Genomic DNA, 27,381 nt, shown 5'->3' on the forward strand with positions numbered 1-27,381 from the left:
TCACCCCAATATCTGCCTATGGGTCATCATGGTATAAAAGTATAGGACCCCTTTTCACGGGGCTCGCTGTGATGTATATATGGAAAGGGTGAAGCGTCCATTACACAGTGCGGTTCTGACAGCCATTGTCTGAGGGATTACGGGGAGTATAAAGCATGGAGGATGCCGCTGAGGGATTCATTCACACAAAGCCTGAGGACGCTGCTCCATGAGAACCCCATGTACACATTACAGCCTAAAAAGAGACCAGTAAAGGGGATTTCTGGTACCCCGCTGGTGCTGGCGGAGAGCACTGAATCCCACGCTCCCAGCAGCAGGTGCCCCCCCCATGAGATGGCGGCAGAGACTTCACATCAAGGAGGCGATCCCTGATTGGATTCCCAGCCGCCTCCTGCTTCACCTCCATCTGTGCACTGCACTGTAGACTGCAGCTCTGGATGTAATGTATAGGCGATATATGAAGGGGATGATAAAGCAGGCCAATACAGGGGCCCCTGTGAAAGAGCACTGGCTGTGAAAGTGAGCACACCCCATAAGTGCGGTCTCTTATATGAAATCTAAAAGGGCATTGGGCCCCCTTAGATATTGGGCCCCACATAACTTCTTCCAGCGGAGAGGCTTCTTGTATTATCCTGCAGGATGTAGTCGGAGTCTTGCACTTTTTTGCGTGTTACATGGCAGAGATGCAGTACCCCTTGCAGCCAGCAGAGGGCAGTGGGTCTTCTGGGACTATTCTAGGGCAGGACTGGTGTATACAGATACCGGGGATAGGGAGTAGAGTCTCTGCTGTATCCTGCGGCCCCCATAAAGGGTGGCTGGCGGCCATTCTGCATATGTCCCTGCCTATAGAGGGGTGTCGTGAAACGCCGAGGCTCTGACTCTAGCCGTCTGACGGGGGCGTGTACATTTTTGCACTACCTTGTGGTCATTCCCTTTAACAGGCGTAGAAGTCACAAAATATTCACCCTGTGATTGCGAGAGAACGGCGCCTCCGGTGGCTGGACGTGGAATAACACGGAGTAATTACTCGGAGTAGCAGGCCCATCAATCACTGGCCACACCCCCTTCGCCGATCCCTGAGATGCCGCATTGTTCTTGGCGGCCTGAATGCTTTTAATTCCACATGTAAGGAGCAGGTTATCTCATTAGATCTCGCTCCCCGCGCTCTCAACGCCGCGCTCTGTCTTCAGCTGAAATTATCAAAGAATCTGCCGGCACAAAGGCATAGAATTCGCAGGAACGTCTTGCGGCGACAGCGAATCTTCCGCTTTCTGCAACTTGCAATTTTGTCTAAGTGTAGAAATCGCTTTGATAAGGAGCTTTAAAGCGGCGACGCTCCCTAATGGCGGGAGTTAAAAGCAGTGACCCTTGTGTGGGAGATCAAAGTCTTGTGAGGATCGCCCCCCCCCCCCGATCTGCTGCCGTCAGCGCAACTGAAGCCATTACCTGCGTCTCATCAGTAACGGGCAGAACCAACCAGACCTGGGAGAGCACTACAACCCCCAGCGTGCAAGACGGCAACACTATAGTCACTGCCGGGGCCCCACCAGAGGGTAACCGTGGGCCCCAGAAGACATCATGCATCGGGGCGCAGGGCTGTCAGCGACGGGCACACAGAACGGAGAGACACCAGGACCAAGAGCAGGCGAATGCGGCACCGAACGAGCAGCCATTATTAGACACCCTCCCTATATGACAGCACACTCCTCTCCTGAAATCCTCTGTGCTGCCAGTATATGCGGTGGAGCATGCCCACATCCTTGTGACAGGAGGAGACTTATGAGGCGGCACAGATACAGCATCATACAGAACACGAAGCGTCTGTGCACACAGCGAAAATACAAGATCCTAAGGCGGACAAAGCGCAGGGAGGCACAACGACTAAGACCGTCAGCCATTCCCTAAAGACCAGGGGTCATACCTGAGACAGGGGAGGGGCACAGACGTGGTCAGGGATGTGATGGGAAGGGGCACACACGTGGGCAGGGATGTGATGGGGAGGGGCACAGACGTGGTCAGGGATGTGATGGGGAGGGGCACAGACGTGGTCAGGGATGTGATGGGGAGGGGCACAGAAGTGGTCAGGGATGTGATGGGAGAGGGGCACAGACTTGGTCGGGGATGTGATGGGAGAGGGGCACAGACTTGGTCGGGGATGTGATGGGAGAGGTGCACACACGTGGTCGGTATGTGATGGGAGAGGGGCACACACGTGGTCAGGGATGTGATGGGGAGGGACACAGACGTGGTCAGGGATGTGATGGGAGAGGGGCATAGACCTGGTCAGGGATGTGATGGGGAGGGGCACAAACGTGGTCGGGGATGTGATGGGGAGGGGCACAGACGTGGTCAGGGATGTGATGGGGAGGGGCACAGACGTGGTCAGGGATGTGATGGGGAGGGGCACAGACGTGGTCAGGGATGTGATGGGGAGGGGCACAGAAGTGGTCAGGGATGTGATGGGGAGGGGCACACACACGGTCGGGGATGTGATGGGGAGGGGCACACACGTGGTCGGGGATGTGATGGGGAGGGGCACACACGTGGTCAGGGATGTGATGGGGAGGGGCACAGAAGTGGTCAGGGATGTGATGGGGAGGGGCACAGAAGTGGTCAGGGATGTGATGGGGAGGGGCACAGAAGTGGTCAGGGATGTGATGGGGAGGGGCACAGAAGTGGTCAGGGATGTGATGGGGAGGGGCACAGAAGTGGTCAGGGATGTGATGGGGAGGGGCACAGAAGTGGTCAGGGATGTGATGGGGAGGGGCACAGAAGTGGTCAGGATGTGATGGGGAGGGCACACACGTGGTCAGGGATGTGATGGGAGAGGGGCACAGACCTGGTCAGGGATGTGATGGGGAGGGGCACAGAAGTGGTCAGAGATGTGATGGGGAGGGGCACAGACGTGGTCAGGGATGTGATGGGGAGGGGCACACACGTGGTCAGGGATGTGATGGGGAGGGGCACACACGTGGTCAGGGATGTGATGGGAGAGGGGCACAGACCTGGTCAGGGATGTGATGGGGAGGGGCACACACGTGTTCAGGGATGTGATGGGAGAGGGGCACACACGTGGTCGGGGATGTGATAGGAGGGGCACACACGTGGTCGGGGATGTGATGGGGAGGGGCACACACGTGGTCAGGGATGTGATGGGAGAGGGGCACACACGTGGTCGGGGATGTGATGGGAGAGGGACTCACACGTGGTCGGGGATGTGATGGGGAGGGCACAGAAGTGGTCGGGGATGTGATGGGGAGGGGCCCAGAAGTGGTCGGGGATGTGATGGGGAGGGGCACAGAAGTGGTCGGGGATGTGATGGGGAGGGGCACAGAAGTGGTCGGGGATGTGATGGGGAGGGGCACAGAAGTGGTCGGGGATGTGATGGGAGAGGGGCACACACACGGTCGGGGATGTGATGGGAGTGGGGCACACACGTGGTCAGGGATGTGATGGGAGAGGGGCACACACGTGGTCAGGGATGTGATGGGAGAGGGGCACACACGTGGTCGAGGATGTGATGGGAGAGGGGCACACACGTGGTCGAGGATGTGATGGGAGAGGGGCACACACGTGGTCGAGGATGTGATGGGAGAGGGGCACACACGTGGTCAGGGATGTGATGGAAGAGGGACACACACGTGGTCGGGGATGTGATATGTGATGGGAGAGGGACACACACGTGGTCGGGGATGTGATGGGAGAGGTGCACAGATGTGATCGGGGATGTGATAGGAGAGGGACACACGTGGTCGGGGATGTGATGGGAGAGGTGCACACACGTGGTCGGGGATGTGATGGGGAGGGGCACACACGTGGTCGGGGATGTGATGGGGAGGGGCACACACGTGGTCGGGGATGTGATGGGAGAGGTGCACACACGTGGTCGGGGATGTGATGGGGAGGGGCTCACACGTGGTCAGGGATGTGATGGGAGAGGGGCACACACATGGTCGGGGTTGTGATGGGGAGGGGCACAGAAGTGGTCGGGGATGTGATGGGGGAGGGGCACACACACGGTCGGGGATGTGATGGGGGAGGGGCACACACACGGTCGGGGATGTGATGGGGGAGGGGCACACACACGGTCGGGGATGTGATGGGGAGGGGCACACACGTGGTCGGGGATGTGATGGGAGAGGGGCTCACACGTGGTCAGGGACGTGATGGGAGAGGGGCACACACGTGGTCGGGGATGTGACGGGAGAGGGGCTCACACGTGGTCAGGGACGTGATGGGAGAGGGGCACACACGTGGTCGGGGATGTGACGGGAGAGGGGCTCACACATGGTCGGGGACGTGATGGGAGAGGGACACACACGTGGTCGGGGATGTGAAGGGAGAGGTGCACACACGTGGTCGGGGATGTGAAGGGAGAGGTGCACACACGTGGTCGGGGATGTGAAGGGAGAGGGGCACACACGTGGTCGGGGATGTGATGGGAGAGGTGCACAGACGTGGTCGGGGATGTGATGGGAGAGGGGCACACACGTGGTCAGGGATGTGATGGGAGAGGGGCACAGACGTCGTCAGGGATGTGATGGGAGAGGGGCACACACATGGTCGAGGATGTGATGGGGAGGGGCACAGAAGTGGTCGGGGATGTAATGGGAGAGGGGCACACACACTGTCGGGGATGTGACGGGAGAGGGGCACACACGTGGTCGGGGATGTGATGGGAGAGGGGCACACACGTGGTCAAGGATGTGAAGGGAGAGGGGCACACATGTGGTCGGGGATGTGATGGGAGAGGTGCATAGACGTGGTCGGGGATGTAATGGGAGAGGGGCACACACGTGGTCAAGGATGTGATGGGAGAGGGGCACACACGTGGTCAGGGATGTGATGGGAGAGGGGCACAGATGTGGTCAGAGATGTGACGGGAGAGGGGCACACACGTGGTCGGGGATGTGAAGGGAGAGGGGCTCACACATGGTCAGGGACGTGATGGGAGAGGGGCACAGAAGTGGTCGGAGGTGTGATGGGAGAGGGGCTCACACATGGTCAGGGACGTGACGGGAGAGGGGCACAGAAGTGGTCGGGGATGTGATGGGAGAGGGGCTCACACATGGTCAGGGACGTGACGAGTGAGGTGCACAGAAGTGGTCGGGGATGTGATGGGAGAGGGGCTCACACATGGTCAGGGACGTGATGGGAGAGGGGCACAGAAGTGGTCGGAGGTGTGATGGGAGAGGGGCACACACGTGGTCGGGGATGTGATGGGAGAGGGGCACACACGTGGTCAAGGATGTGAGCGGAGAGGTGCACAGACGTGGTCGGGAATGTGATGGGAGAGGGACACACACGTGGTCGGGGATGTGATGGAAGAGGGGCACACACGTGGTCGGGGATGTGATGGGAGAGGGGCACACACGTGGTCAGGGATGTGATGGGAGAGGGGCACAGATGTGGTCAGAGATGTGCTGGGGAGGTGCACAGACGTGGTCAGGGATGTGATGGGAGAGGGGCACACATGTTCGGGGATGTGATGGGGAGGGGCACAGACGTGGTCAGGGATGTGATGGGGAGGGGCACAGACGTGGTCAGGGATGTGATGGGGAGGGGCACAGACGTGGTCAAGGATGTGATGGGAGAGGTGCACAGACGTGGTCGGGGATGTGATGGGAGAGGGGCACACACGTGGTCGGGGATGTGATTCGAGAGGGGCACACACATGGTCGGGGATGTGATGGGAGAGGGGCACACACGTGGTCAGGGATGTGCTGGGGAGGTGCACAGACGTGGTCAGGGATGTGATGGGAGAGGTGCACAGACGTGGTCAGGGATGTGATGGGAGAGGGGCACACACGTGGTCGGGGATGTGATTCGAGAGGGGCACACACATGGTCGGGGATGTGATGGGAGAGGGGCACACACGTGGTCAGGGATGTGCTGGGGAGGTGCACAGACGTGGTCAAGGATGTGATGGGAGAGGTGCACAGACGTGGTCGGGGATGTGATGGGAGAGGGGCACACACGTGGTCGGGGATGTGATTCGAGAGGGGCACACACATGGTCGGGGATGTAATGGGAGATGGGCACACACGTGGTCAGGGATGTGCTGGGGAGGTGCACAGACGTGGTCAGGGATGTGATGGGGAGGTGCACAGACGTGGTCAGGGATGTGATGGGAGAGGGGCACACACGTGGTCGGGGATGTGATGGTAGTGGGTCATGTGGTCGGGGAGCGTCACATGTGGTTGCGTGGAGGGAGAGACACGGTCAGTTGAGCTTTTGGAATGAAAAAATGATTAACACAAAGGTAATAAAATAAAAGTTTAATATGAGATAAATAAAGTGAGGGGGTTGTCACATGATGGGGGGGGGTCACATGATGGAGAAGGTCACATGATGGGGGGGACATGATGGGGGGGATGTCACATGACGGGGGGACTAATAAATATGACTCCTGATTGGCACGTACAGTTTATTTATAACATCCGTATAGCGCTCACTGCGTCCTGGGCGGAGTCCACTTCCGGCGCCTTCGGTACAGAATTCATTACCTGCAGGACAAAGACACAGTCATCATAACCAGGACTGAGCCGACAACTTACTGGGGGCACGGGCACTGACAACCCAAACCACTGTCTCAGGGGCCCTACACGTGTCAATAAAGCTTCTTCATGTCAGTAAGCTTTGTGTGTCAGTTCATCATTGTCAAACGCTCCGCTTGCTGTCATTGAATGGAACCTTTCACATTGCCGAGCTAAAGTCCATCCTGCTGACAAAGCTGAAGTTTTGCCACAGTGTATCAGCACCGACCCCTCTCCTGCTCACACAGCTGTGATTTGTTACCATGTGTTGGTATGAACATCACACTGAAGTCCAGGGGGCTGCCTAAACTGATACAATGTAACAAACCCTATGTGAGGAATATCAGGTCAGAAGTTGGTTTCACGCTATGGGTGCTCCCATTCACTGACAGCAAGCAAGGGTGAGAAATGCCGCGCCTGTATGGTCATGTGACTAGCTGGGGCAAAGACTAGGAAAGCGCTTACCGTATGCTCTGATGGAAGGTGAGGTCGTCCTGCAGCACCTGCGCCCTCTTCTGGAGGAAGTTCACCTGTAGTGGGGGGAGGAGACGTCAACATGTGACTGCGGTGGACGGACAGGAAGGGCCACAAGGGGCCAACACCCGCCCCCATCTACAACCTCGAGGGGCCCTGGAAGAGTCCAACTCGTTATAGGGGGTTTCATGCAGAGTATTGGAAGGAGTCAGGAAGCACAGAGCTGAAATCTCCCAGCATCCCCTGCTTGTTCAGGCTCTGCACAGTCCCCGGTATCACAGGAGCTGTTAGGGGGTGTCTGTCCTCAGCTTGCTGACTGTTTCCCTGCTGAATTGTTTCACGATTTTGGTTGGAAAACACGAGCTGGCCCCGCGGTGCAGGGCGATTTATGGGCGCCACAGCGTGCCCTCGCCCCCTAGTCACATGCTGTGTTACCTGGGATTTCAGAGACGTGATCGTGTCCTCCAGCTCATGGCGCATGGCGGCCGGCATCAGGCCCCGGATCTTCAGCTCGTACTCCTGTCGGATGTGGGCGATCTGCCAGAGAAAATGGTGGACGGGTGAGACAGGGCACTGAGAGGGCGGGGTGCCATCATCATAGCCCCCCCCGGGCATGGAATACGCAATGGTGTGGATGATGAGGATACTCTGATGGGGGATGTGCAAATGATAACACAGCAAGATGAACAGGGCTACACATCCTAAGAGTGCAGGGAAATGGGTACCAGTAACAATGCTGTGTCAGTCCTCACTGCAGTTCTGCCATTCTATTTACAAGCAGAGCTGTGAACCCTCCAGTGTTGGGGTCGGGGTGATGCTGAAGACGACCCGACTGACCCTGAGCAAAGATAATAAGAGTGTCGCCCCATCCGAACATATCAGGAAGCTGCACGGGCCCCACAACCCGGGGAGGAGGGTGCTGGAAATAAGAAGCAGTGAGGGCCCCGGGAGGAGGGTGCTGGAAATAAGAAGCAGTGAGGGCCCCGGGAGGAGGGTGCTGGAAATCAGAAGCAGTGAGGGCCCCGGGGGAGGAGGGTGCTGGAAATAAGAAGCAGTGAGGGGCCCGGGAGGAGGGTGCTGGAAATAAGAAGCAGTGAGGGCCCCGGGGAGGAGGGTGCTGGAAATAAGAAGCAGTGAGGGGCCCGGGGGAGGAGGGTGCTGGAAATAAGAAGCAGTGAGGGCCCGGGGGAGGAGGGTGCTGGAAATAAGAAGCAGTGAGGGCCCCGGGGGAGGAGGGTGCTGGAAATAAGAAGCAGTGAGGGGCCCAGGTGGAGGAGGGTGCTGGAAATCAGAAGCAGTGAGGGGCCCGGGAGGAGGGTGCTGGAAATAAGAAGCAGTGAGGGCCCCGGGGAGGAGGGTGCTGGAAATAAGAAGCAGTGAGGGGCCCGGGAGGAGGGTGCTGGAAATAAGAAGCAGTGAGGGCCCCGGGAGGAGGGTGCTGGAAATCAGAAGCAGTGAGGGGCCCGGGAGGAGGGTGCTGGAAATAAGAAGCAGTGAGGGCCCCGGGGAGGAGGGTGCTGGAAATAAGAAGCAGTGAGGGGCCCGGGAGGAGGGTGCTGGAAATAAGAAGCAGTGAGGGGCCCGGGGGAGGAGGGTGCTGGAAATAAGAAGCAGTGAGGGCCCCGGGGGAGGAGGGTGCTGGAAATAAGAAGCAGTGAGGGCCCCGGGGAGGAGGGTGCTGGAAATAAGAAGCAGTGAGGGCCCCGGGGGAGGAGAGTGCTGGAAATAAGAAGCAGTGAGGGGCCCCGGGGAGGAGGGTGCTGGAAATAAGAAGCAGTGAGGGGCCCCGGGGGAGGAGGGTGCTGGAAATAAGAAGCAGTGAGGGCCCGGGGGAGGAGAGTGCTGGAAATAAGAAGCAGTGAGGGCCCCGGGGGAGGAGGGTGCTGGAAATAAGAAGCAGTGAGGGGCCCCGGGGGAGGAGGGTGCTGGAAATAAGAAGCAGTGAGGGGCCCGGGGGGAGGGTGCTGGAAATAAGAAGCAGTGAGGGCCCCGGGGAGGAGGGTGCTGGAAATAAGAAGCAGTGAGGGCCCCGGGAGGAGGGTGCTGGAAATAAGAAGCAGTGAGGGGCCCCGGGGGAGGAGGGTGCTGGAAATAAGAAGCAGTGAGGGGCCCCGGGGGAGGAGGGTGCTGGAAATAAGAAGCAGTGAGGGGCCCCGGGGGAGGAGGGTGCTGGAAATAAGAAGCAGTGAGGGCCCGGGGGAGGAGGGTGCTGGAAATAAGAAGCAGTGAGGGCCCCGGGGGCGGAGGGTGCTGGAAATAAGAAGCAGTGAGGGGCCCCGGGGGAGGAGGGTGCTGGAAATAAGAAGCAGTGAGGGGCCCGGGGGAGGAGGGTGCTGGAAATAAGAAGCAGTGAGGGCCCCGGGGGAGGAGGGTGCTGGAAATAAGAAGCAGTGAGGGGCCCGGGGGGAGGAGGGTGCTGGAAATAAGAAGCAGTGGGGGGCCCGGGGGAGGAGGGTGCTGGAAATAAGAAGCAGTGAGGGCCCGGGGGAGGAGGGTGCTGGAAATAAGAAGCAGTGAGGGCCCCGGGGAGGAGGGTGCTGGAAATAAGAAGCAGTGAGGGGCCCAGGTGGAGGAGGGTGCTGGAAATAAGAAGCAGTGAGGGGCCGGGGAGGAGGGTGCTGGAAATAAGAAGCAGTGAGGGGCCGGGGAGGAGGGTGCTGGAAATCAGAAGCAGTGAGGGCCCGGGGAGGAGGGTGCTGGAAATAAGAAGCAGTGAGGGGCCCCGGGGGAGGAGGGTGCTGGAAATAAGAAGCAGTGAGGGCCCCGGTGGAGGAGGGTGCCAGACTCTGGCACATGCGCGGCAATGAATCTTGCAGAATTGCTACCCAAGCCTCCTTTCCAGTATATGAGCGCATGCGCAGTACAGCTTGGCCTTTGTTCCTTCCTCCTCGGCTGACGTCCGACCGCCGCACTTCGTGAATGGTTTGCAGTAGATTTTTACAATTGTTTTGATGTTTTTCCTTCTGAGAACCTCGTTGCACGGGACGTGTTTATATCTTTTGGTGCCTGCGCTCTCTGAGGCTCACTCCCTCCTCAGGGGCAGGCTGGGGGGGTCCTATACACCTCCCTGTGACACTGTTTCTAATGGTTTTTAAACAGTTTTCTGATCAGATTTTGGACATTAATAGATTTTGAGATCTGATCATGTGACTCTTTGGTGTGCACCATTTTACTGTGTTGGAATTGAGGGACTGAAGTACAAAATGATGCAACTGCAGCTCTGGATGTGACTGCAGGATAGTGGGTGCAGCTCTGGATGTGACTGGAGTATAACATGATGTAGTGCTCCCCGCTCGCCCCCCACAGTGCTCTTGTACAGTCCGGTAATATCCGATATTTGCTGTTACGGTCGGCGGCAGAACCTAATCTGCAGAAGTGTGAAATGGCTTTTCTGCCGGTCACGTGTCCGACGCCTGCGGGCAAATCATTAGGAAAACACAGAAAATCTGAAGCGTCTTCTGGCCGGAGCCATGGAGGGGGCAGCGGGGCGGCGACGGGCGGGGGACTGGAGATAAACGAGGGCGAAATGATCAAGAATGGCGCAAAAACATACAACAGACCCTCAGCTGTATGAAGTATCAGGTCAGGATGGGCTCTCTGCCATTCACCAACAGCAAGCAGAGGTCTATAAAACGGTCGGTGGTGGGTGGGGGGGGCTTTAGTGGGATACATGGCATGGGTTGTTTTTGGATGATGGGGGTAATGAGCCAGTGTCGTACCACCCACGTCCTAATGACATCCAGCCCCGCCCCGCCCCTTAGTCATTTTTGGGAGGGGCTTTGACAACCAAGAAAGGATTTGTGCGGTACGTGCAGGTGACACTGGTGGCGGCACACACGCCGCTGGCGCCCGGAGCGGGTGATGCCCTGTTTTATTACTTACAGGGGGCAGATGGTGATACCAGGGGTCAGCAGGGTGGAGACGACTTACCTGCTCCTGCAGCTCCAGCTCCTTGTCCTGCAGTCTCCTCTCCGACAGGCGCAGCTGGGAGCAGTATCCGCTCGCCTCGTCCTGCAGGAGCTGGAATCAGAAAAACACTGGTCACATGACACAGAATAACCCCTTCCATAACGCCGTACAGGGGCGGAGCACGTACTGACACCCTGGTTGGAAGGCTCCTCGGGGGCGGGTCCAACACTTCTCCTATAAACCTTCTAAACATCAGTCTCGCTGGTGCTATGTTGCCCCTTGGACCCTCGTCGATGTTGTATATAACCAGATGCCGCCGCTCAGTGTAGGACTACTGGGCGCCCTGTTCCCAGCCAGTGAGGGGTTAATATCAGCAGTGTATATATACATATATACACTTTTATTTCCTGCGCTCATTTGTACATTTAGGAACTTGTGATATCCGCAAACCATTCCTGCCGACTGATCTGCCATGTCTACACAACCACTGGCAGCCAGGTGTCCTGACATGTTACCAGGGGAAGGGAAAGTGTCAGTTCTTCAGCCCAGAGCCCCATGCTGTTGTCATGGAAACTGAGTGTATACTACATGGTGACAGCGCTGCATGGAACTGTGGGGGGCGCTCTCACCATGGCCCAGAAAGCCGAGTCAGTAAGCAGTCTCTGGCCCCCGGCTGTCGGTGAGCAGTCTCTGGCCCCCGGCTGTCGGTGAGCAGTCTCTGGCCCCCGGCTGTCGGTGAGCAGTCTCTGGCCCCCGGCTGTCGGTGAGCAGTCTCTGGCCCCCGGCTGTCGGTGAGCAGTCTCTGGCCCCCGGCTGTCGGTGAGCAGTCTCTGGCCCCCGGCTGTCACCATGGCCCAGAAAGCAGAGTCAGTAAGCTGTTTCTGGCCCCCGGGTGTCGGTGAGCAGACTGCTCACCAACACCCGGGGGCCAGAGACTGCTCACCGACAGCCGGGGGCCAGAAACAGCTTACTGACTCGGCTTTCTGGGCCACGGTGAGAGCGCCCCCCAACAGTTCCATGCAGCGCTGTCACCATGTAGTATACACTCAGTTTCCATGACAACAGCATGGGGCTCTGGGCTGAAGAACTGACACTTTCCCTTCCCCTGGTAACATGTCAGGACACCTGGCTGCCAGTGGTTGTGTAGACATGGCAGATCAGTCGGCAGGAATGGTTTGCGGATATCACAAGTTCCTAAATGTACAAATGAGCGCAGGAAATAAAAGTGTATATATACTGCTGATATTAACCCCTCACTGGCTGGGAACAGGGCGCCCAGTAGTCCTACACTGAGCGGCGGCATCTGGTTATATACAACATCGACGAGCGTCCAAGGGGCAACATAGCGCCAGCGAGACTGATGTTTAGAAGGTTTATATGAGAAGTGTTGGACCCGCCCCCGAGGAGCCTTCCAACCAGGAAGAAGCAGACTCTGAGCTACTGCTCTGTGTTATCAGCCAGTTCACACAGCAAATTATAAACCTCTACTATAAAGGCAATGTTACCTACCATCGGGGGAGGGGAACAAGCGGTTACCTGCCAGATTGATATCTGCGGGGACTGTCACAATGCTGGAAAGTCCAAGACACTGATGAGATGGGGGAGAAGATTAGAAGATCCCCCGATTCGCTGTGTTCTATACCAGGACTGGGGGCGGCTCACCTAAGCATTACCCAGGCCCGATGGAGCTTCAGATCTCCACTACCACCCACCATATGGCGTCAGACCCCACAGTGATCAGGGATGTCACTGTAGAAGGGGCTGAAAGTCCTACTCCTAATGACCCTTGTAAGATGGGGTACACAAGGGCCCCACACGACACCGAGTCCTGTACATTAGAAAGTTGGATGCCATATACACCACCTTCTTCAGTAGCTACTGTTCTGATGCCACTATATGTCTAGTGCTGTCCGTTGGTCCCCGGGGGCCCCTCCAGGGGAAGGATGAGCAGAAGTCTCATGGGGAGGGGCAGTACAGCGTGTCCTCCACCTTCTGGTTTTAAGCTGATCCATATGCCGCCTCTTCACATATGGTGCATTCCTTTCTGGTGGGAATCTTCTGTTCTACACCCCATATTTCCCAGAAGTGATGATGTCAGAGGGAAGGGTCCGGATAGCCGCCACCTGGGTGAGGGGGCAACGGCCAAATGTGGAACTGAGAAACAATGCACAAGGCAGAAAAGTTAGGCTCTGACCACAGGTCCACACGTTGGAGGCCCTCTTGGAGGCCGGAGAATACTAACGTTTGGTCAGACACCCTTATTCCTTGCCAGTTCCTGATGTCGGGAGGGAGAAGGGGCTCCACTCATTTCAGATCTCGGCAAACAATTGCTTCAGCAGGGAACTCACATGATGATGAATATCACCTCAGCTCCCTCACGGAAAGAGGGTGAATGTCACCCCCGGCCATGGGCACAACAATAGATTAGGGATGCTCATCCAGACTTCATGAATAAATCTGATGGAAAGGGATGCAAGATAGGCCTAGAGATTGTAATATATGTTCGGCAGCAGTGGGAGGTCACTAGGGGGACATTTCATCTCAGCTTAACTCCCTCAGGTCAATAGGGTGTAACTACATCTGGAATGCTAGAAGGGCACAGGTTGCAGGTGACAGACCCTAGGGTGGTCATTGTCCCCCTAGAGACACCATGAAGCCTGGTCACGGTGTAGAACTGGGCTTGTCACCCATCTTTCCACAGGTCCTGAGAAGCATGTACACATGGTTATGTGAAGTCATAAGTTCATGAACCTGGAAGCTCAGGATGAGGAGAGCCGTGGTGGACAGAGTGGCTAGCCTGAGATTATAATCATGAGTAGACACAACATTGGGTGTCTATGGTCGCCACCACAGAGGTTGCTGCCCTTTAATCTCCACTTCCACAGCGTTGCTGGCACCAGTCGAGCTGCTGGAACATGGAGGTCAGGGCCTCCTACCCCGGACATTTGTGAATGGAGGCTCAGCTTGAAGGTGGGACGACAATTACAACCTGCAGGGGAAACGTCTCCGTAATTGTAGAGCGCCATCGGCCTGAAAACACAAACAGGGGAAACCTCAGCGGCGGGTCAGACGAGGACGGCGTATTTATGGAACGGCGCCCTCCGATGTCCAGCGCAACCAAACGTCATCTCCTACGGTCAGGAGTCCCATATAATGAGGACATAGGGCGTGAGAGGCAACTGCTGGTGAGGTACAAAAACACCGTCCCGATAAGACGATGGAACCAGATATGACCGGGGCTGCTCACGTGAGATCCAATCTGATCTGTACAATCTCATCACTTCAATCTGATCTGTGCAATCTCATCACTTCAACCTGATCTGTACAATCTCATCACTTCAGTGTAATCTCATCACTTCAATCTGATCTGTACAATCTCATCACTTCAACCTGATCTGTACAATCTCATCACTTCAACCTGATCTGTACAATCTCATCACTTCAACCTGATCTGTACAATCTCATCACTTCAACCTGATCTGTACAATCTCATCACTTCAGTGTAATCTCATCACTTCAATCTGATCTGTACAATCTCATCACTTCAACCTGATCTGTACAATCTCATCACTTCAACCTGATCTGTACAATCTCATCACTTCAACCTGATCTGTACAATCTCATCACTTCAATCTGATCTGTACAATCTCATCACTTCAGTGTAATCTCATCACTTCAATCTGATCTGTGCAATCTCATCACTTGAGTGTAATCTTATATCTCCACCGTGATCTGTACAATCTCATCACTTCAATCTGATCTGTACAATCTCATCACTTCAATCTGATCTGTACAATCTCATCACTTCAATCTGATCTGTACAATCTCATCACTTCAATCTGATCTGTACAATCTCATCACTTCAATCTGATCTGTACAATCTCATCACTTCAACCTGATCTGTGCAATGTGATATCTTTTATACATGGTCTGTGTAGCCTGTCTACTCAGGATTGCAGCTCCGGATGATGAATGCCTGACTCTCACCAGGTGGCACGGCTGCAGGACGTCACCTGTGATGGATGCGGCTCTGCATCGGAGGCCGGTGTGCGACGGCGGGGGCCCTGAAGTCATCGTACCACACAAGGTAAAACATCTGACAGCTGCCCAAACGACTGCTGTAACATGAGCTGAGCCCCACCCAACAGCAAGACACCCAGCTTACACTATTACTGGATACAATATGGCCGCCATGAAGCGGACTGGAGGCTGAACTGCAGTGGCCCCTAATGAACTAAAAGGACCTCTATGCAGGTAAATAGCAGGGTGAAGGTCCTAAAAAGGACGCCCCCAAAACCTCAGGAAGATTTCCCTGTAAGCAATCCTTCCTTGCCCCTAAGGTATAAAGGCTCCCGACATGAGGTCCCGGGCCCCCAGTGTAAGGGCTTCCTAAATAAGAGCCACCGGGCCCCCAGTGTAAGGGCTCCCGACATGAGAGCTCCCGGGCCCCCAGTGTATGGGCTCCCGAAATAAGAGCTCCCGGGCCCCCAGTGTAAGGGCTCCCGACATGAGAGCTCCCGGGCCCCCAGTGTATGGGCTCCCGACATAAGAGCTCCCGGGCCCGCAGTGTAAGGGCTCCCGACATAAGAGCTCCCGGGCCCCCAGTGTAAGGGCTCCCGACATAAGAGCTCCCGGGCCCGCAGTGTAAGGGCTCCCGACATAAGAGCTCCTGGGCCCCCAGTGTAAGGGCTCCCGACATAAGAGCTCCCGGGCCCGCAGTGTAAGGGCTCCCGACATAAGAGCTCCCGAGCCTGCAATGTAAGGGCTCCCGACATAAGAGCTCCCGGGCCTCCAGTGTATGGGCTCCCGACATAAGAGCTCCCGGGCCCCCAGTGTAAGGGCTCCCGACATAAGAGCTCCCGGGCCCCCAGTGTAAGGGCCCCCAAAATAAGAGCTCCCGCGCCCCCAGTGTATGGGCTCCTGAAATAAGAGCTCCCGGGCCCCCAGTGTAAGGGCTCCCGACATAAGAGCTCCCGGGCCCCCAGTGTAAGGGCTCCCGACATAAGGGCTCCCGGGCCCCCCGTGTAAGGGCTCCCGACATAAGGGCTCCCGGGCCCCCAGTGTAAGGGCTCCCAAAATAAGAGCTCCCGGCCTCCCGACATAAGAGCTCCCGGGCCCCCAGTTTAAGGGCCCCCAAAATAGGAGCTCCCGGGCTCCCAGTGTAAGGGCTCCCGACATAAGAGCTCCCGGGCCCCTGTTGTAAGGGCTCCCGACATAAAAGCTCCTGGGCCCCCGACATAAGATCTCCCAGCCTCAGGTGGAAGGGCATCCAAAATAAGAGCTCCCGGGCACCCAGTGTAAGGGCTCCCAACATAAGAGCTCCCGGGCCCCCAGTGTAAGGGTTCCCGACATAAGAGCTCCCGGGCCCCCAGTGTAAGGGCTCCCGACATAAGAGCTCCCGGGCCCCCAGTGTAAGGGCCCCAAAAATAAGAGCTCCCGGCCTCCAGTGTAAGGGCTCCCGACATAAGAGCTCCCGGGCACCCAGTGTAAGGGCTCCCAACATAAGGGCTCCCAACATAAGAGCTCCCGGGCCCCCAGTGTAAGGGTTCCCGACATAAGAGCTCCCGGGCCCCCAGTGTAAGGGCTCCCGACATAAGAGCTCCCGGGCCCCCAGTGTAAGGGCTCCCGACATAAGAGCTCCCGGGCCCCCAGTGTAAGGGCTCCCGACATAAGAGCTCCCGGGCCCCCAGTGTAAGGGCTCCCGACATAAGAGCTCCCGGGCCCCCAGTGTAAGGGCTCCCGACATAAGAGCTCCCGGGCCCCCAGTGTAAGGGCTCTCGACATAAGGGCTCCCGGGCCCCCAGTGTAAGGGCTCTCGACATAAGGGCTCCCGGGCCCCCAGTGTAAGGGCTCCCAAAATAAGAGCTCCCGGCCTCCCGACATAAGAGCTCCCGGGCCCCCAGTTTAAGGGCCCCCAAAATAGGAGCTCCCGGGCTCCCAGTGTAAGGGCTCCCGACATAAGAGCTCCCGGGCCCCTGTTGTAAGGGCTCCCGACATAAAAGCTCCTGGGCCCCCGACATAAGATCTCCCAGCCTCAGGTGGAAGGGCATCCAAAATAAGAGCTCCCGGGCACCCAGTGTAAGGGCTCCCAACATAAGAGCTCCTGGGCCCCCAGTGTAAGGGTTCCCGACATAAGAGCTCCCGGGCCCCCAGTGTAAGGGCTCCCGACATAAGAGCTCCCGGGCCCCCAGTGTAAGGGCCCCCAAAATAAGAGCTCCCGGCCTCCAGTGTAAGGGCATCCAAAATAAGAGCTCCCGGCCTCCAGTGTAAGGGTTCCCGACATAAGAGCTCCCGGGCCCCCAGTGTAAGGGCTCCCAACATAAGAGCTCCCGGGCCCCCAGTGTAAGGGTTCCCGACATAAGAGCTCCCGGGCCCCCAGTGTAAGGGCTCCCGACATAAGAGCTCCGGGCCCCCAGTGTAAGGGCCCCAAAAATAAGAGCTCCCGGCCTCCAGTGTAAGGGCTCCCGACATAAGAGCTCCCGGGCACCCAGTGTAAGGGCTCCCAACATAAGGGCTCCCAACATAAGAGCTCCCGGGCCCCCAGTGTAAGGGTTCCCGACATAAGAGCTCCCGGGCCCCCAGTGTAAGGGCTCCCGACATAAGAGCTCCCGGGCCCCCAGTGTAAGGGCTCCCGACATAAGAGCTCCCGGGCCCCCAGTGTAAGGGCTCCCGACATAAGAGCTCCCGGGCCCCCAGTGTAAGGGCTCCCGACATAAGAGCTCCCGGGCCCCCAGTGTAAGGGCTCCCGACATAAGAGCTCCCGGGCCCCCAGTGTAAGGGCTCCCGACATAAGAGCTCCCGGGCCCCCAGTGTAAGGGCTCCCGACATAAGAGCTCTCGGGCCCCCAGTGTAAGGGCTCCCGACATAAGAGCTCCCGGGCCCCCAGTGTAAGGGCTCCCGACATAAGAGCTCCCCGGGCCCCCAGTGTAAGGGCCCCCAAAATAAGAACTCCCGGCCTCCGGTGTAAGGGCTACCGGGCCCCCAGTGTAAGGGCTCCCAACATAAGAGCTCCCGGGCCCCCAGTGTAAGGGTTCCCGACATAAGAGCTCCCGGGCCCCCAGTGTAAGGGCTCCCGACATAAGAGCTCCCGGGCCCCCAGTGTAAGGGCTCCCGACATAAGAGCTCCCGGGCCCCCAGTGTAAGGGCTCCCGACATAAGAGCTCCCGGCCCCCAGTGTAAGGGCTCCCGACATAAGAGCTCCCGGGCCCCCAGGGTAAGGGCTCCCGACATAAGAGCTCCCGGGCCCCCAGGGTAAGGGCTCCCGACATAAGAGCTCCCGGGCCCCCAGTGTAAGGGCTCCCGACATAAGAGCTCCCCGGGCCCCCAGTGTAAGGGCCCCCAAAATAAGAACTCCCGGCCTCCGGTGTAAGGGCTACCGGGCCCCCAGTGTAAGGGTTCCCGACATAAGAGCTCCCGGGCCCCCAGTGTATGGGCTCCCGACATAAGAGCTCCCAGGCCCCCAGTGTAAGGGCTCCCGACATAAGAGCTCCCGGGCCCCCAGTGTAAGGGCTCCCGACATAAGAGCTCCCAGGCCCCCAGTGTAAGGGCTCCCGACATAAGAGCTCCCGGGCCCCCAGTGTAAGGGCCCCTGACATAAGAGCTCCCTTCTTCCGGTGTAAGGGCCCCTGACAGTACACTGCAGATTAATATTAGACTACACAGTAGACTATTACACTGCAGACTATTACACACACTGCAGACTATTACAGTACACTGCAGACTATTACACTGCAGACTATTACACACACTGCAGACTATTACACACACTGCAGACTATTACACACACTGCAGGCTATTACACCGGAGACCATTACAGTACACTGCAGACTATTTCACACACTGCAGACTATTACACCGCAGACCATTACAGTACACTGCAGACTATTATACTGCAGACTATTACACCGCAGGCCATTACAGTACACTGCAGACTATTACACCGCAGGCCATTACAGTACACTGCAGACTATTACACTGCAGACTATTACACACACTGCAGACTATTACACCGCAGACCATTACAGTACACTGCAGACTATTACACCGCAGACCATTACAGTACACTGCAGACTATTATACTGCAGACCATTACAGTACACTGCAGACTATTATACTGCAGACTATTACACACACTGCAGACTATTACACCGCAGACCATTACAGTACACCGCAGACTATTACACCGCAGACTATTACAGTACACTGCAGACTATTATACTGCAGACTATTACACACACTGCAGACTATTACACCGCAGACCATTACAGTACACTGCAGACTATTATACTGCAGACTATTACACCGCAGACCATTACAGTACACTGCAGACTATTATACTGCAGACTATTACACACACTGCAGACTATTACACCGCAGACCATTGCAGTACACTGTAGACTATTACACTGCAGACTATTACACCGCAGACCATTACAGTACACTGCAGACTATTACACTGCAGACTATTACAGTACACTGCAGACTATTACACCGCAGACTATTACAGTACACTGCAGACTATTATACTGCAGACTATTACACTGCAGACTATTACACCGCAGACCATTACAGTACACTGCAGACTATTATACTGCAGACTATTACACACACTGCAGACTATTACACCGCAGACCATTACAGTACACCGCAGACTATTACACCGCAGACTATTACACCGCAGACTATTACACCGCAGACCATTACAGTACACTGCAGACTATTACACTGCAGACTATTACACACACTGCAGACTATTACACCGCAGACCATTACAGTACACTGCAGACTATTATACTGCAGACCATTACAGTACACTGCAGACTATTACACCGCAGACCATTACAGTACACTGCAGACTATTATACTGCAGACCATTACAGTACACTGCAGACTATTATACTGCAGACTATTACACCGCAGACCATTACAGTACACTGCAGACTATTATACTGCAGACTATTACACTGCAGACTATTACACCGCAGACCATTACAGTACACTGCAGACTATTATACTGCAGACTATTACACACACTGCAGACTATTACACCGCAGACCATTGCAGTACACTGTAGACTATTACACTGCAGACTATTACACCGCAGACCATTACAGTACACTGCAGACTATTACACTGCAGACTATTACAGTACACTGCAGACTATTACACCGCAGACCATTACAGTACACTGCAGACTATTATACTGCAGACTATTACACTGCAGACTATTACACCGCAGACCATTACAGTACACTGCAGACTATTATACTGCAGACTATTACACACACTGCAGACTATTACACCGCAGACCATTACAGTACACCGCAGACTATTACACCGCAGACTATTACACCGCAGACCATTACAGTACACTGCAGACTATTACACTGCAGACTATTACACACACTGCAGACTATTACACCGCAGACCATTACAGTACACTGCAGACTATTACACTGCAGACTATTATACTGCAGACTATTACAGTACACTGCAGACCATTACGCCTCTCTCACCTTCGTGGCCTTCTCGCGCTCTCGGGTCAGCTGCCTCTTTTCCTCCTGGTGTTTCTGCTCGGCCTCCTGCAGCCTCCTCTCTGCCTCCAGCTGCTGACAGCCGCTCTCTTCTCGCATAGAGGCCATGGTCGCCTGGAGGTCGCTGACCACCTGTAGGAGGACAGGAAAGGTGAGACACAATGGACGCCACATGGCGGTGACCAGCACTACAGCCGCCATTACAGGGAAGCGGCTTCCCTCAGAATCGGCAGGTACTAGAAGTGTATGCAGCTCTGGATGTGACTGGAGTATACCTGGTCATGCAGTGAGCAGACATTATGTTTTACATAGGTAAAGGTTCAGGGGGTTCTCCGGGAGATAAGAAAATATTACTTTATTCTAAGTCTATTCCCAGATCCCTGTCATTAGTTATAATGGGGAGCGACGATCAGGGGAAATAAAATGGCCGCCGTGCTGTTAGTGCACACACAACCTGTCCTCATCACACAGCAGGATGAGTTAGGCTACTTTCACATAAGCGTTTTTTGCGGATCCGCAAAAACGCTTCCGTTACCATAATACAACCGCATGCATCCGTCATGAACGGATCCGGCTGTATTATGTCTTCTACAGCCATGACCGATCCGTCATGAACACCACGGAAGTCAATGGGGACCGGATGCGTTTTTTTTATTGTGTCAGAGAAAACGGATCCCCCCATGACTTACATTGTGCATCAGGACGGAGCTGTCTTGCTCCGCACCTTGCAGCGTTATTCTGTCCGCGATGGGAGCGTAAACCAAACGGAACGTAATGCATTTTGGTGCATTCCGTTCAGATGTTTTGTCCCCATTGACAATGAATAGGGACAAAGCTGAAGCGTTCTGATGGATCTCAATAGCGGAATTGAAAACGCTAATGTGAAAGTAGCCTTACTTCACAACACTGAGCTAAGGAGCTGCCTCAGCCTCCTCTCTGCTCGTCAGGGATTATGATCCTAAATACAGATGAGAAGATCTTCAGCTGAATCTCTGTAGGAACGGAGTCCACGAGGAGACATGAAGTACAGAGAGGAGGATGAGGCAGCTCTTTAGCTCAGTGTTGTAAAGTAACTCATCCTGCTGTGTGATGAGGACAGGTTGTGTGTGCACTAACAGCACGGCGGCCATTTTATTTCCCCCGATCATCGCTCCCCATTATAACTAATGACAGGGATTTGGGAATAGATCTATAATAAAGTAATATTTCCGTATTTTCCTATTCCCGGAGAACCCCTTTAAGGAGAATTCCGGGCCCACAGTGATGTGTGCAGCTGGATGCAGTGGGGGATCATGGGATGGAGGAGCCGCAGACAGGAAGGTGCCCCCTTTACTGTGGGGAAACTAACAGCAGGACAAGCTCAAGAACTCTGCTTGCTGTCAGTAAATTACTGAACTCCTTGAAAACCCTACCTGACCTATTTCTACTCTGAAAGCTCAGGGTTTGTTACAATGTGTCCAGTGCAGGCAACCCCTGGTCCTCCAGAATGATACACGTCACCTGCACTGACACATTGTAACAGACACCTAATACTGGAGAATGAAGGGAGCGAACATGGTCTACACTGATCCACTGTAACAACCCCTCAGCTGTGAGATGCATCAGGTCCTGACTGGAGTGCTCACATTCACTGACAGAATGCAGAGATCTTTGAGAAGGGGATGAAGCGTCCCTGAGACGGTACCCCTCACACACAGCCCTCCGTGGCGGTGATTTGGCCTAGTACCTGTGCCGTTTTCGCCAGCTTCTCGCCATATTCCTTCTCCATTTGCATTAACCTGTTCCCGGCCTGTGGAGAAAAACAAACAGCGTTTAGCGGAGGAACTGACCCCTGTGCCTGGCACCTCATCAGAACGGCGGAGTCACCGGGCACCGCGCCAAATCCTACGCCCTTTTATGGCTGCCGAATGGAGGAACGCGACTGCTTTGATCTGCTTACAACTATTCATTACTTGTAAGGAGGGGGAAACGAGGGGGAAGATCTGATCCTGCTGCCAAATACATCGCAGACAGCAGCAGAAAGGAATCACCCGCTGAAACAGCGCCCCCCAGTGACCAGGGCATAACCCCTCCACAATGCAGTAAATCTTCTACTGGTATAACATCTGCCATCATATACCAGAGGATGCCTATGTTATACCAGCTGTACATATATAACTATATACAGGAGATGCCCAGGTTATACCAGCTGTACATATATAATTATATACAGGAGATGCCCAGGTTATACCAGCATGCTCCATATCACTATATACAAGAAGATGTATAACTTATACCAGCTGTACATATATAATTATATACAGGAGATGCCCAGGTTATACCAGCTGTACATATATAATTATATACAGGAGATGCCCAGGTTATACCAGCATGGTCCATATCACTGTATACAAGAAGATGTATAACTTATACCAGCTGTACATATATAATTATATACAGGAGATGCCCAGGTTATACCAGCTGTACATATATAATTATATACAGGAGATGCCCAGGTTATACCAGCATGGTCCATATCACTGTATACAGGAAGATGTATAACTTATACCAGCTGTACATATATAATTATATACAGGAGATACCCAGGTTATACCAGCTGTACATATATAATTATATACAGGAGATACCCAGGTTATACCAGCATGCTCCATATCACTATATACAAGAAGATGTATAACTTATACCAGCTGTACATATATAATTATATACAGGAGATACCCAGGTTATACCAGCTGTACATATATATAATTATATACAGGAGATACCCAGGTTATACCAGCTGTACATATATAATTATATACAGGATATACCTAGGTTATACCAGCTGTACATATCTAATTATATACAGGAGATGCCCAGGTTATACCAGCTGTACATATATAATTATATACAGGAGATGCCCAGGTTATACCAGCATGCTCCATATCCCTATACACAAGAAGATGTATAACTTATACCAGCTGTACATATCTAATTATATACAGGAGATACCCAGGTTATACCAGCATGCTCCATATCACTATATACAAGAAGATGTATAACTTATACCAGCTGTACATATATAATTATATACAGGAGATACCCAGGTTATACCAGCTGTACATATATAATTATATACAGGAGATACCCAGGTTATACCAGCTGTACATATCTAATTATATACAGGAGATACCCAGGTTATACCAGCATGCTCCATATCACTATATACAAGAAGATGTATAACTTATACCAGCTGTACATATATAATTATATACAGGAGATGCCCAGGTAATACCAGCTGTACATATATAATTATATACAGGAGATGCCCAGGTAATACCAGCTGTACATATATAACTATATACAGGAGATGCCCAGGTTATACCAGCTGTACATATCTAATTATATACAGGAGATACCCAGGTTATACCAGCATGCTCCATATCACTATATACAAGAAGATGTATAACTTATACCAGCTGTACATATATAATTATATACAGGAGATGCCCAGGTTATACCAGTTGTACATATATAATTATATACAGGAGATGCCCAGGTTATACCAGCTGTACATATATAATTATATACAGGAGATGCCCAGGTTATACCAGCATGGTCCATATCACTATATACAAGAAGATGTATAACTTATACCACCTGTACATATATAATTATATACAGGAGATGCCCAGGTTATACCAGCATGCTCCATATCACTATATACAAGAAAATGTATAACTTATACCAGCTGTACATATATAATTATATACAGGAGATGCCCAGGTTATACCAGCTGTACATATATAATTATATACAGGAGATGCCCAGGTTATACCAGCATGGTCCATATCACTATATACAAGAAGATGTATAACTTATACCACCTGTACATATATAATTATATACAGGAGATGCCCAGGTTATACCAGCATGCTCCATATCACTATATACAAGAAGATGTATAACTTATACCAGCTGTACATATATAATTATATACAGGAGATACCCAGGTTATACCAGCTGTACATATATAATTATATACAGGAGATACCCAGGTTATACCAGCATGCTCCATATCACTATATACAAGAAGATGTATAACTTATACCAGCTGTACATATATAATTATATACAGGAGATGCCCAGGTTATACCAGCATGCTCCATATCACTATATACAGGAGATACCCAGCTTATACCAGCTGTACATCTATAATTATATACAGGAGATACCCAGGTTATACCAGCTGTACATCTATAATTATATACAGGAGATACCCAGGTTATACCAGCTGTACATATATAATTATATACAGGAGATACCCAGGTTATACCAGCTGTACATATATAATTATATACAGTAGATACCCAGGTTATACCAGCATGCTCCATATCACTATATACAAGAAGATGTATAACATATACCAGCTGTACATATATAATTATATACAGGGGATACCCAGGTTATACCAGCATGCTCCATATCACTATATACAAGTAGATGTATAACTTATACCAGCTGTACATATATAATTATATACAGGAGATACCCAGGTTATACCAGCTGTACATATATAATTATATACAGGAGATACCCGGGTTATACCAGCTGTACATATATAATTATATACAGGAGATGCCCAGGTTATACCAGCATGCTCCATATCACTATATACAGAAGATGTATAACATATACCAGCTGTACATATATAATTATATACAGGAGATACCCAGGTTATACCAGCTGTACATATATAATTATATACAGGAGATGCCCAGGTTATACCAGCATGCTCCATATCACTATATACAAGAAGATGTATAACTTATACCAGCTGTACATATATAATTATATACAGGAGATACCCAGGTTATACCAGCATGGTCCATATCACTATATACAAGAAGATGTATAACTTATACCAGCTGTACATATATAATTATATACAGGAGATACCCAGGTTATACCAGCTGTACATATATAATTATATACAGGAGATGCCCAGGTTATACCAGCTGTACATATATAATTATATACAGGAGATGCCCAGGTTATACCAGCATGGTCCATATCACTATATACAAGTAGATGTATAACTTATACCAGCTGTACATATATAATTATATACAGGAGATGCCCAGGTTATACCAGCTGTACATATATAATTATATACAGGGGATACCCAGGTTATACCAGCATGGTCCATATCACTATATACAAGAAGATGTATAACTTATACCAGCTGTATATATATATATAATTATACACAGGAGATACCCAGGTTATACCAGCTGTACATATATAATTATATACAGGAGATGCCCAGGTTATACCAGCTGTACATATATAATTATATACAGGAGATGCCCGGGTTATACCAGCATGGTCCATATCACTATATACAGAAGATGTATAACTCATACCAGCTGTACATATATAATTATATACAGGAGATGCCCAGGTTATACCAGCATGGTCCATATCACTATATACAAGAAGATGTATAACTTATACCAGCTGTACATATATAATTATATACAGGAGATGCCCAGGTTATACCAGCATGGTCCATATCACTATATACAAGAAGATGTATAACTTATACCAGCTGTACATATATAATTATATACAGGAGATGCCCAGGTTATACCAGCTGTACATATATAATTATATACAGGAGATGCTCAGGTTATACCAGCATGCTCCATATCACTATATACAAGAAGATGTATAACTTATACCAGCTGTACATATATAATTATATACAGGAGATGCTCAGGTTATACCAGCATGCTCCATATCACTATATACAAGAAGATGTATAACTTATACCAGCTGTACATATATAATTATATACAGGAGATGCTCAGGTTATACCAGCATGCTCCATATATAATTATATACATTCAGTGGATGTCTTTAGGCTCCCGGCAGAGACATCTGCATCATTATGGAGAACTACATCTCCCATGATTCCTAGCACTCTGCCTGTGTCAGTCTTTACAGAAAATCTGGAGTTCTATTCATGAACCAGGCTCAGGATGAAAAGTGGCATGGGTCCCTCTCAGTCTGGGGAGGAGCTCCTTGTACGAATATGTAAAACCCTGCGCCGCGCTGTGATTGGTCGGGATCAGGGGCCACACGCATGTTCTCTCATATAGAAATTATTCGCTCTAGGAAGGCGAAATATGGACTCGCTGAAGACACGGAGAACAAGGCAGAGAGAAAATCTACTGAAAACCAGATGTGGTGATGAGCGTGAGCGAGCGGGCATGTGTGCGAGCGCAACAGCTGGGGAAAAGATGTGCAAAATAGGGGCCCTGATACTCCAGTCACAGCCAGAGCTGCAGTCACAACTCTTATACTCCAGTCACAGCCAGAGCTGCAGTCACAACTCTTATACTCCAGTCACAGCTAGAGCTGCAGCCACATCATCGTATAGTTACACCCAAAGCTCTCACAAGGGGCTTCCTATTAGCTTGGCCGTTCAGGGGACTGGGAAAGTGCTGGGCAGGAGGGATGTGTACGGATTACGGAGGAATGTGCAGGGATCGCTCTCTGATCACTGCAGCCGCCACATCTGGTGCCAGTTATCCCCACGCAGCTGCACCTGGCCCCAAATCAGCGCAGGGAACAAGATGGCGGCAGCCAGAATAGAGAACGGAGCGGCTGGCGGATATATTCCCCCTCCCCTGCACATTTATATCCAGCACATGCCTAGCGCATCCGGGACGCAATAACAACCGCGCAGGGACCTGCGCTATACTCTGCGCCATGGTAAGTGTGCTGGAAACAAGCTGGCCCCGCCTACTACAGCTTTACCCCACCCACTACAGCTTTACTCCACCCACTATTAAGCCAAGCACACCCCAACATCCACCACTGCCTCCCGCCTGCACCCCAACATCAACGACTGCCTCCTGCCTGCACCCCGAGATCCCCCACCG

At 52.7% G+C, this 27,381-nt stretch overlaps 2 protein-coding genes across 3 annotated transcripts in view; both read right to left on the reverse strand.

The window, feature by feature from the left end:
- Positions 1 to 6,507, reverse strand: part of AXIN2 (axin 2) — a 52,001-nt gene extending 45,494 nt beyond the window's left edge. The window contains exon 1 of the mRNA XM_044273737.1: positions 6,425 to 6,507. The gene's annotated coding sequence lies outside the window, so the exon portion shown is untranslated. The remainder of the gene's footprint in view (positions 1 to 6,424) is intronic.
- The window catches only part of CEP112 (centrosomal protein 112), an 86,679-nt gene continuing 65,612 nt past the window's right edge, over positions 6,315 to 27,381 (reverse strand). The window contains exons 22-27 of one of the 2 annotated variants that reach the window (XM_044273734.1): positions 22,179 to 22,241; positions 20,435 to 20,584; positions 10,941 to 11,030; positions 7,446 to 7,547; positions 7,002 to 7,066; positions 6,315 to 6,506 (exon numbers count right to left, since the gene is read on the reverse strand). In XM_044273734.1, the coding sequence (XP_044129669.1) occupies positions 6,503 to 6,506; positions 7,002 to 7,066; positions 7,446 to 7,547; positions 10,941 to 11,030; positions 20,435 to 20,584; positions 22,179 to 22,241 (474 nt within the window). In that variant the 3' untranslated portion in view covers positions 6,315 to 6,502. Of the gene's footprint in view, positions 6,507 to 6,997; positions 7,067 to 7,445; positions 7,548 to 10,940; positions 11,031 to 20,434; positions 20,585 to 22,178; positions 22,242 to 27,381 lie in introns of those variants that run through there. The other variant, XM_044273735.1, reaches the window with a different exon arrangement.

Source organism: Bufo gargarizans, unplaced genomic scaffold (genome assembly GCF_014858855.1).
Source record: "Bufo gargarizans isolate SCDJY-AF-19 unplaced genomic scaffold, ASM1485885v1 original_scaffold_1083_pilon, whole genome shotgun sequence".
In the NCBI taxonomy this organism is placed as follows: Eukaryota; Metazoa; Chordata; class Amphibia; order Anura; family Bufonidae; genus Bufo; species Bufo gargarizans.